Genomic DNA, 12,193 nt, shown 5'->3' on the forward strand with positions numbered 1-12,193 from the left:
GGGAAGTTTCAGATTTATCAGGGAGTTATTTGCTTTGATCTCCACTTGGAGCATATTTTAATTTATCTTTCACTCCTGGCGCTGCTCGGCAGTCTCTGCCACATACCAGGCCCTTCTGCGCCACACTCTGCCTCACTCCCACAGCCTGTCCAGCCACTGAAAGATGCAATTCCCCCATCATACAGCTCTGAAAGCCACAGCTGAGAAACAATTCCAGTTTTGGCTCAGTAATAACCCAATTGCACTGACCTTGCAATTCATTGTTAGCCTGTCAGAAACCCAACACTTTCATGTGATATCTTAATCAGTTAGATCTTCAACTGAACTCCAGACTACAAATTTGCAGCCAAAGGCAACAACCATATAATGGCTGTAAATCAACATTATTTATTTAGTACAACATTTTTATTATTATTTATTGTTATTGTTATTCTAGGAGAAAGCACTACAGAGCCAAAGTCAGTGTGTTCAGTTAGCAGGATGGACTGCACGTTAAATTCAAAGAACCTTTTTACATTTTCTGATTCTAATAGCACAAATAACAGAGCCTAATCTGACCCATCATTTAAAGAGCTATGGGGAGAACAAACTGCTGTCGATGGGGGAAAAGTTTGGAACAGCAAGCAGCCTGCCCTCTCTTGACATCCTACTCAGCAAATTCCTCACAGATTTCCTCCCAGTGTCAGTAAAACTAACATAAAGGTTATTTCATAAAATTTTGTGTGGATTGCTAACTTGTGAAAACTGAAGGATTTGTGCCCAAAGCAACAATACAGACTCAAGTAAATAATCATAGCATTTGTCTTTAATGCTTAAAGCTTAACAGATGAAGGAAGCAGAGGAGAGATTGAAGAGTTCCCCTGCCAAGTACCGATGCTGTGAGAACATATTGAAACAAGTAGCCAATAAATGTCGAAATTAAGGTGACTGATCATATAAAGCCTTCTTGTTTGACTGGAGACTATTAGGAAAGATTTCCAGTTTAATGTGCAATATGATGAAGGATGGAAAAAAAAAAAAACAGCAGAATTAAGTATTAAATGCTAAAGTCATTATACATCATACCAGCTATTTCTTCAAGGATCACAATACCTTTAGCAAATCAGGAATGCTGTAAGAAACATAGAGATGTGATCAGGGTGGACAGCAGGAGAACATTTGTTAGCAGCGTTAGATTGGCAGTGTCCCCAGTACCAAGTTAGGAACCTGGGTGAAACAACAAATATGCGAAGTTTGGGAGACCAAAATAATGTTGTGCAACTGGTCAGAAACTTTTCTTGTTTATCATGATGCTTTCAGAAATGCAGATGGATATCCAGAATGATAATACTAGGCCCTCATTCCCAAACACTGTATTTAAGCCAAGATCATTGGTATGTTCTGGCTGCTTCACACCGCTCTAATTAGAAATCAGTCTTACAGCTGCTTTGTAGTCCTAGAGCACTGTGGAACAGCTGGATCATTGACTTTGGCCCTCAAACTCCTTGGAAATTACTATGTGAATATCAAAATTCCAGCCCTTCCTGTCATTGTTTAGGCTTGAGTTCACCTGCACCTCCAGCTTCAGCATACAACACCATTGTGTTTTGATAAGATTGGAGAAGTATCAGCATTGTTAACTGGAGACAAAAGTAGGTGTCGCTGCACTGATTTTTACAAGCTTTTACACAAAGTAATGCTATTAAGGGCAATGTCCCTGAGTAGCAGACTGTCTGCCACACTTACTGTGATGTAAGACTTGCTGTAAAGTAGATCTGCAAGTTCCAAATAAATTTTATAAATTACAAAGGTTTGACTTTTTTAGTGACAGTCATAGTCTAATTAGCTAGTTGATGGAAAACTCCATACAGTTGGTTAAGCTACTCTGCCTCTGTATTAATGACTTTTGAAAAAAACACAAATTGTCATTTGTCCTTGTGGACTTACCTTGGTTTACACTGAGTTAAAGCACACTTTAAATATGTATTTGTCATTTCTTCATTAGCAGGCTTACAAACCTATAGACTACTGTTCAGTCTTTACAAAGCTCCATGAATTGCTATCTCAGTTCCCATGGGGACAGGTGGATCAAAGAGGCTGTCCCAAGTTATGGTGTGACAGGGTGACACACTGGTTTTCATGAAGTTTGGCATATCCAGCTCAGTGCATATAGTTGATTACGCTGTGCTTGAGGTGGATGCTGTGCCTCAACTAGTCTTGAGTTAAATTTAAATTCACTTGTACACCTTCAGGTTGAGTCATCTTTCTACAGAGAGATCATTAACACAACGTGTTACTAAGCAGTGTAACGAAATAATCTGTTTTCCAGTGGAAAACATGTGTAAGACAGACTTGCAATATTCATTCTTAAAACATGTAGGATGTTCTAGAGCCACGAGGCCATTCACTGTAAGCCATGAAAAATAAGCCATGGTTAAGAGATGAAAGTAGCTGGAGGCTGTGGCCCACAGGGACTCAGAAGGAAATACTCAGAAAATACAGACAGATTGAATCCCAAGTGCTCTCTCCTGAGAGGAAGTATGGCTGGAAAGTTAAAAACCCACTAAAGTTAAACAAATTGAAAATCCCTATCTGAGAGGAAACATAGTACAATGTTTATTTTTCCATTACAAACCTGAGACCTAAAAGATTTCCTGAGGTTTTCAGGTATTGTTTGTGGCTATAATGGAGAACTGTTTTTAGAAAGTGTAATTTATGTGTTTAATCCAAGCTATTTGATGAAAAACACACTGCACAAGCATTTGGGAAGTGAAAGGCCATTGTATACCTGTATCACCCATTGTTTGGATAGGAGCAGACCTACAATGCAAGGAATCTCATCATGAAGCTCTTGCACTCTAAAACTTTGGGTCTAATTTGCTCCTTACTGAGGCTGCTGGCTGAGTTCCACTAAGTTAATGAAGTAAAGGCATGAGTAACCAATGATAATAAAAATCCAATCTTCCCGCTGAGTGTGAAACTACCAAAATACAAGGCTAATCTGAGCAAGAGATTTATAACATTGGCCTGAGTCAAGTAAGTAGCAAGCCGCAACAAGCCTGACATAACATTAGCCAAGCTGATTAGTCAATGTGTTTTAGGGTTTGCTCCATTACTACCAATCTACTGCTCTGAGATCCTTATCAGCAAAGTGTGTGATGTTAACAATGTTAAGAAGCATCTGTTTGACTAACGTACAAACTGCAAACTAAATCCAGAGGTGAATTTAAGTGAAAGGAAAGATTTGGAAGCAGAGGAATATTATTCACTTGATCTACTGATATGAAAACTAGGCAAGTTTCAGACATACAGGCCCTTCCTCAGCTTGCTTTTATTTGTTTTGCTCAGGCAACTCAAACTGTAGTTGATCTAAAACAAGATACCTTTTTGCACAAATCTTGCCTTCCTAGTGTTCTTAGACTATCTTGGGTGAACTGACTTTAAGGAAAAACTTAAGGTTGCAGAAGAGATGACCATATACAAAAGTAAATTGGAGTAAGGCAACATGAATTTCTGATGGTTTCCCTTGACTGTTATACAAGCAGTTTAAACTGAGACAATTTTTAGGAAACCAGCTTAATTTAAATTTGCACTGCCTTACATTTTACCTTTGACTCTGATCCTGAACTAAACCTATACTCACTATTGCCTTTTACTTTGTATGGCAGAAATATCTTGATCACATACAATGATCAAGACTGCCTAATGGACAAAAATTACAGAACAACAACAGTCCTACATGGACTATAATTACATTATAGGGAGGTGACAGAATTGAAATATGGATCCATATACAAACATATCTGAGTGTGTTTTGTACATCTTTTTAATACTGATAAGTATTGAAGTACACACTGATGGATCCATACTGTCTTCTGTGCCATTTTTAATCAGTGGCACAGGATGAAACCTTAGAGGGTAAATGGATCTTTAAGGAATGTCAACCTCCTCCACCAAGTCTGAACTGTCAAGGGACAAGAAAAAGAAGAGATTTTTACTGGGGGAGAAAATAGGCAGATTAAGCTTCAGTTGAGCCTGCTTTGGCAGGGGAGTTGGACTAGATGATCTCTAGAGGTCCCTTCCAGCCCCTAAAATTCTGTGATTCTGTGATTCTGTGATTCTGTGAATGTGTTGCATGTATGGTAACTTGAAAAGGGCTGAGAACTGTGAAAAGACCTGAAGATAAGGGCAAGTGGCTTAATTTGATATTGCTGACGGGCATCCTGCAGAGGAGATCTGAGAAGATTATTGTTTGATGAAGATGATACACAACGGTTGATTTTAGCAGGTGTGTTTTATGTGACATCAAGGCTATGTTACAAGTAAACTAAATGGTCCCAAGGCTCCCGTTCTGTCTGTGAGGTCAAATAGCACAATCTGTCTGTGCTCACTCTACCAAACTCTTCTCTTTTGGGACAGGGTGGCTGCAGCTGGATGGTCTTTGGGACTAGTCCTTGGCTTGGGCCAGGAGCTGGTTGGAAAAGTGGTGGTTCTCCTGGACCAGAAGTGTGCCAAGGAGCTGCCAACAGCTTGGTGATACAGAAGGTCCAGTACTAGAGCTCAGGAGCATTTGCTGTCACTGTCTTCGGATAGAAATATCTTCACTATGCAGTGTAGATGATTAAGAGAACAGAGTTGTGAGTGTTCAATAACCAAGACCTGACTTTTTGTAGAAAACCTGATCTTCTGGAAGGAGTGCTCTGATACTGCCAATTTACCTGTTAATGTTTTCATGCCCTCTTGTGCTCTTAATCCAAACTTCTTTTCAGCTCTCCTTCATGGCATTTGCAGCCTAACAATCTCAGGCAGTACTTAGCCTAAGATGGAGTTTGCCTTTCCAAGTTTTCTTAGTTACCTCTAATAACCAATAAAACCAATGCTTTGCTGAGGGAAACTGTAGAGTGACCATTGTTTATCATGCAGTCACTGCACTCTCTCATAGAGAATTTATAGTCAAGAAATAGGCATTTTAAAAATTTAATTGCATTCTTGTCTCTCATGTTAAAATAAGATTTACTTCAACAAACTATTTTATTTTATAGTGATAGATTGCGAATGATCAAAATGTTGACTTTTGGAAAAAGACCCTGGAAAATGTTGTTTATCATTTTCCTGCAGCACTTTAAGATCCATACATTGTAACTCATATCAATGTCTTGAGATGCTGACAAACATGGTTACCCTTACTTTAGGACTCTCTTAAATTTATAATCAATGCTCTGGATTCAGTGTTTGCCACACACAAAATTGTTGAAATGTTTGAGCGTTCTGTGCCCTTCCCTTGAGTATAACAGTATATTTCAGTATTTATAAGATTGTTGTTCTTCCAAGAGACAGTATTTCTGCTGTGGCTTTTTGTGAGTAATTTTGTTTATAAAATGCTTATTTCTTTCTAGGTAGGGATGAGATCCCGAAACCAAGGCGGAGAAAGCTCGTCTAACGGGCACTTCTCCAGTTCCAAGCCTGTCATCAGCCATGCAGAGAACGAAAAACTCCAGGATGATGCCAAGAAAAAGAACAAACCTCATCGGAAGGAAGATGAGGTCATGGTTTCAGCAACTGTCAAACGGCACTCAAAATCACCTGGACCTAGTGAACGAAAGAACAAGAAGTCCATAGAGTTTTCTAAAGAGGACTTAATAAAACTCCTCAGTATAATGGAAGGAGAACTGCAGGTAAATTAAACATCTTTTTTTACTTTATTTTCTATTTATCCATACCTTTTAGGTTGTCCATCACAGGGCTCAGGAGACTGTGACATGCAAATATAAGGCAAAGGACCATAAGGAGAGAGCAGTGCTAGCTGATGTTTAACAAGCTAGTAACAGTTTTAAGTACTGCTTTATTTACCATCTTTATATGCAGGTACTAAAGCGAGAGAAATTAAAAACCTGTCAGAACTGATGAAGAAAGGGAGTTCTGATCTCAAAAAGAGGCGCAGAGCAATCACAAGGGAATTAATTCAGAAAAAGGCAAGCAAATACAGTGAGTGTAATTACAGTCTTTAATACAAACATTCCAGGGAGAAATCTGAAAGTCACTAATACTGGAAAAAGACTTAAGATGGCCCAGGACCCTGCACATATTTAGGGCGGTTGCTTAAGTCTCAGTCAAAGCTCTGTCTGTCCTGCCTGACCTCTGCACATCCCTTGCCTTGCCTATTGGTTTTCTTTCCTGGAGCAGTGCTCACTTGAAAGTTTTCTCAGTTGTCCTGATTTGCATGCTTATTCATCCCTTTCTGCAATAGGACTTCTTGTCAAATTTGTAACTTCTTTTGTTTCCGCTTTGATGGTGTTTTTTTTATTAAATCTGTGGACAAACAGAAAAAACTACCCAATGCATTTGAAAACATTCTATGTCTTAATGCTTTTATTCCGTTTAACCATAATTATTTAGCATTTCATATAAGGCTTTACTTAAAAAGTTTTTACTTTAGTTTTGGAGCCCTTACCATTTTATCTGATTAAGAGAAGCAAATGTTTTAGTAGAGATCGATTACTTTCTTTGGTATATGAGTCACCTGAGTTACACCGTTACTGCAACTCTGCGATTTCATCTCACTTCAGGTTACCAGAAGGTACTTTCAAGTTTCAAGAAATATGCATTCAAAGCAAATAATTGTGTCGCAAAGAGAACAGTCATTTTGCAATGAAAAACTGGGAAAAAGCAAGAAAATCTGTTTAATGCAATTTTGGGAGGAAAAAAAAAACTTGTATCATTGCAGAAGAGTACCCACATTTATAGTGCTTAATTTTACTTTATACAAAAGCTTGTATATGTTAATTCCTAAAAGATGAAGCTAACATGCAGCTAGAATAGAGACAAACCTGATTAGAGATGTATGATGGTCGTGTGGTTCAGAAAGATTTACCCTGAAGCCACCATTTTGGTCTTGAAAGGGAATTCCAAGAAAAATAACTGATGTTTCCTGGGTTGCAATAAATATGGTCTGTATTCTTGTCCCTGAGTAGCTTTCCTGTTCAATGCATGGAAATTTAGATCTTCACCATGATTTTACATTTCAGAGCCAAGTTATGCAACCTTTAATGGACTGCCCATCTTCTCATTATCCCCATGAGGAAAATGGGGATAGCTGCCATCTACTCTCTAATATGGGCTGAAAATTCTCAGAAAGCTTATAAATCTGTTGCTCTGCACAATACTTTTAGGGATATTTTCCTACACACAAGACCTACAGAGATGTTATGCACTGTTAAAGTATCCCAGCTTCACAGGAAGGTTGTGAGGACAAACACACCGATAACCATAAAGTGCATCTGTTTTTCTGCTTCCCTACAGTCAGGGACTGGAATCATGTTGGTTTTAATTCATGAGTTTTTAATTTCATTTCAAAAAACCCTGTTTGAATTAGTTACTTACATGGTACCTGGTGAACTGTTACTGAAGTGGGCAAGCTATAGCTCTTTGGCTTGAGATGAGAGCCTGGCTTTGACACTGCAAGTGAAGATGAGCCAAGGCAGGCTCCAGCCAAAGTAAATCCTCTGGTGTTACCTCCTGGCTGTCACAGTGACCTAATACACTGAGTCATTTCGTGGCTTTTCATTTTCAGATCTGTACAGACATCGCTGGTGGCTGGCTGGCATTTTGTTGGGATGGCAAATCAGGCTGTGGTTTATTTTGAAGACACTTCAGTATTGGCAAAGCAAACAATATATAGGCATATGTGAGAAGATTTTGTTTTGAGAGTAACTGCAGGCTGTACCTGTAGGGTCATCCAATTAATTCTGAAGAAAAAATACCATTAAATACCATGACTGTTTGCTCAGCAGCCATGGCATTACCCAACACAGCGCAGGACGACATTGCCTTGCACACTCCAAACAGTGATCTCAGCTAGGGGAGTAACGGTCATGGCAACTATGGACTTCAGGAACATAAACTGCTAATGTATACATACGATTCACGTCCTTAGTTCACTGTCTACACCATCTGACATCATAACAACTGCAGGCACAAGTCATATTGCTGCCATATCAGTTCTGAGTCCTTACCGTGCGACCTCATCTCTCTTTTGTAATTTGTAAGGTGAAAGTGCCAGTAAACAGTTTAAGCATGCCCCAGCAGTGATGTTTATGTCTCTTTTTTTCCTTTATTATAATGACCTCAGGTAGCTTGCCTTTGTTTTATCTTCCAGTGCCAAGTTGGACTCAGCTTTGCCTGTTGTCAGATTTCCTGTCTGGGCCCTATGCTCTCACTGCATGTAGAGGAGACAAAGTTTTCATCAACAGCTGAGGTCACTGTAGATAAAGCCTTATTTTGTGAGAAAATAAAAGGAGAAAAAAAATATACAGAAGCTGCAGTGATTAAAATGTGTCCCAGTGTACATGACAGGAGTGCTCTTAAGTACAACTCTCGGAAGGAGGGGGAGAAGCAAATGGACTGATGACAAGAATTGTTTTTAAAGCCATTGCATCTCATTCAAGTGTCTTTTCTCTTGTAGGATCCTACTGCTTATATTTAAAAAGTGTTTACATAGTCTCTAAACACATACTGAAATACACAGAGGCAAAAATCCATGAAAGTATTTTCTTCCTGTACAAGGGAAAAATCCATTTTTAAAGACTATGAAACTGATTTGAACAGAAAATTTCAAGTATCAATAGAGTAAATTGGACCATGAAGGCACAGTGTGAATTTGTATGATTGTTGCAGGCTTTCAGTCAAACCAACACTTAAATGTTACTGATTCTGGAGCAGCACAGACAGCATGAATCTCTACAATGATGATATAGTCCTGCCTGTGGCTCAAAGATGTTGGTTCAACAGCCCATGCGTTTGTCCTGTATATATTCCCTGTATGCTGAGCAGTGGCCATTAATTTCCAGCAATATCAACATTGATTTTCAACATTACCTGGTTAGGAGTCTGGGAGGAGATGAGGAGCAGTGTTCATACATTTTTACAATTTGCTCCTTTATTGCATGTTTGGGAAAAAAACAATTACAAAATTTCATTTACAAATGCAGCATCCACTGCACATCATTCAGTTTTTCAAGAAAAAAAAAATACTTAGCTAGATACTGTGCTTTTGCAGACAGATGACAGCTTAAGCTTGGGAGATGGTTTCTGTATTTCACACCAACTAAACTATGAGCAACTAATCCACTTGAGGCCTTTGTTATAGTCTATGCTTTATTCTGTTTCTCCAGTGCAGAAGTGGCATTCATCCCCTGCAGCTCAGCTACCCATTCCCCTTGAGGTCCGTTGCATGAGTTAGGACAGACGGACACACTCCCTTGGGTGGCTGCTGTGGAGGAGCAGAGCTGTGCTCCTCAGAGGTGGCAGTAGAGTGGGGTGTGTATAAATTATGTGGTATGGTATCTGCTGTACGGGATGGGCAATATCTGAAATGTGACATTTTGGAAATGAGACCATAAGAAATACACGTTAGACAGACAAACCACAGGACACAATACCTGAGGAGTCTTCAGAGCTCCAAACAGTTTAATGTGACATTGGTTTCATACTTACTCTCGATGGAAAACACTGCGTAGCAGATATTCAGAGGTAAACCCATTTGTTTGACTTCCCTCCTTCAAGCCCAAATGACTCTGGTGTCAAAGGAGCCCTTTCCTTCAATTTGTATTTTTTAAGACTTCATTTAATGGTTCCTCTGAGTGCTTACACAAAATTTCAGAGCAACAGTGCCCAGGGGAGGATGTCTCTCATTTTCTGGGGAGCAGCAGCCGCTGTACTGCAAGGTGTACTCCACCACTATCCCCATCCCTGGCTTGCAACCAGCCCTTCTTATCATGGCCAGTCTGATTTGGTCTCTCTGCTGAGGTTGCTAGTCAAAACATCATCCCAAATGTTGAATTAAGACTGCCAAATCTTGGGAGGGTGGAATTGGTTTTAAGGTTTGGACCTCCCACACGTGAAAGAAAGCTCCTTTCCTGTGGAAGTCGGGGCTTGTTTGCAAGCATCAAGCCAAAGGAAAGGATCAGAATGGGGAGACCTAGAAAGCCTGTTTTTTTGGATGGATTCTTGGAATAAAGCCCCCTTATGCTGGGACTTGTCTGCTGTTGTCCCTGGCCAACCTCGCTGGCATGTCATGGGCCTGACAGCATTGGAGGACCCTTGCTTTAGTAGGTTAATTACATTTGTGCTGCTGATTATCAAACTGCAGATTGCACTGGCGGCTTTGTTGGCTGCTGGGGAGGTTGTTGTGGAGCAGTTACAGGTCTGGTTGCTGCTGGCTGAAGTAGGGTAACTATGTGGGGGAGGAGCTCTTACCTGGCTGAACCAGAAGGAGCTTGCCTCAGGCTGCTGTGAGACTTCTCCTAGCCCTGGGCATTTCAGGGAAGGATTTGCAGAGGTGGGTGAGGGCTCTGTTTTGTTCTCCCTGGGAAGCCTTTGGAAAATACTTAGGTACAGGTGGCTATTTCACCTACTGTAAGAGAAATCCTCTATCGTAACAAATTCAAACAGCATGAGTTACTTGATGCGTTTGGTAATATACTAACTATAGCATGCCAATATTGTAAAAGATATTTTAGCATTTATCAGCTTTCTATCATAAAAATAATCTTTGTAAATGTGAAGGAGGAAAAGAAAAATATTTCCTCATGCCATTTGCTGCTTTCTACTTTCTTTCCTCTTTGTACATATACATATTTTATTAATACATTTTATTCTATGATAATTACACTCTGTTCTGTTTCCTAATAAAAGTTTCTCCTCCTTCTTTTGTTTACTTTCCCTTCTTTATTTCTCCAGTTTTGACCTTTTTCCCTACTCTACATTTCTGCCACTTGTTAACTCAAGGTTTTCTTCATCCTCATGCTGTAGATGCATTCATTGACCCATTTTCCTCAGAGTCCTTGACAAAAGAGAACATTGATCTGCTGCAAATCAAGTCCATCCACAAATTCTTTAGACAACCAGTTCATTTAGCCTTCATTGTGAATTTATCATGATGTGTTTTAAGACTAGGTAGGTTGTTTACCTTGGCTACTTCTATTGGAAAATAGTACCAGAACTGAAAAGCTTTAATGCTTAGCACTTTTTTTCTTTTAATTTCCAGTCCAATTTTAATTATGTCCAATGAAACCTTTATGAAATTGTGCTATTTCACCAATCACTTTTTCAATAGCCTGCCTCTCTCCCTATCTGTTTGCAGATGGCAGGAACACACCTTCTGAGCCTTCACGTCACTGTGCTAGCTGTGCCACCTTCTTTTAGTCTCCTTTAGCAGAAAAGGCTTCCTACTTTTTTTTATCACCCCTTGATCAGTGCCTGGCTTTGTCTCTCTTAAATTTCTGCAGCTATGACTTTGTGCACAGTGCCTTGTACATTGATTTAGTATTTCCTTTTCTATGCCAAAATGGCTTTACTTAACCCTCCCATCACTTGATAGTATGATTGATATGTGAGAGTTTGACTCTATAACCATAGTTGAATTATTTTTCTCTGTTTCTTCTTCCTCTCGCTGCTATGTGTAAACTTTCACACAATGCCTTGAACTTCTTTTGTTTGTTGCAATGCTTTGTCAAGGAAGCAAGAGTTTCCTGAGAAGTTCAAGCACCATTGTGACAGCCCCCTCAGTATTACTTAGTTAAAAACACTGTACAAACTCCTATATTTTTCTTCAGTGCCTTTCTTGTTACTCTTGAATTGATATGGTTGAATATTGAATTGCCTGAAGATTCGAGCGATGGGTGTTTGTTAGATGGGTGGAAGTCGGAAGTGTTTCTTTTGGATAATATTAAAATTGCAAGAGAAAGTTGGGAAAAGATCCCATGGCACTGATCTAGGGGAAAGTGTACATAGCAGAGTGAAGAGGTAAGAGCTTCCACATGATCATTAACCATATCTCACAGTCTGAACAGCCATGGTTATCTGAAGAGGAGCCTGAGTGAAAAGAATATATACAGCCACACAGAAGTGTATGTGGAACAACTTAAGGGTTGTAACTGTGAAGTCTTGTTAATTGGGTTTGGAAGAGTTTAGGATTTTCTGAGCATATCATATGGATGAAATTCACATTCCCCTAGAGAAGATCCTTGGCATGTGCAGAGCTACAGTGGAAAAAATGAAGATAGGGTTAATGTGAGGAGAGAGAAGTAACTTAAGGAGAATGGAAAGAGAAGAAAGAGGTTAAACTAGAGAAGAAAATGAGTGTGATAAAAGGGGGATGCAACAGAGATAAATGGATCCAAGCTAGAGACATGGAAATAGAACATAAAGAGGACAA

The 12,193-nt window shown here is 39.5% G+C and overlaps 1 protein-coding gene across 8 annotated transcripts in view; it reads left to right on the plus strand.

The window, feature by feature from the left end:
• FILIP1 (filamin A interacting protein 1) overlaps positions 1-12,193 on the plus strand; it is a 103,639-nt gene that overhangs the window by 37,512 nt on the left and 53,934 nt on the right. For 7 of the 8 annotated variants that reach the window (XM_021391696.1, XM_021391694.1, XM_021391698.1 and 4 more), the window contains one exon: positions 5,376-5,654. In XM_021391696.1, the coding sequence (XP_021247371.1) occupies positions 5,382-5,654 (273 nt within the window). In that variant the 5' untranslated portion in view covers positions 5,376-5,381. Of the gene's footprint in view, positions 1-5,375; positions 5,655-10,218; positions 10,316-12,193 lie in introns of those variants that run through there. The other variant, XM_021391701.1, reaches the window with a different exon arrangement.

This window comes from Numida meleagris, chromosome 3 (genome assembly GCF_002078875.1).
Source record: "Numida meleagris isolate 19003 breed g44 Domestic line chromosome 3, NumMel1.0, whole genome shotgun sequence".
Taxonomy (NCBI): Eukaryota; Metazoa; Chordata; class Aves; order Galliformes; family Numididae; genus Numida; species Numida meleagris.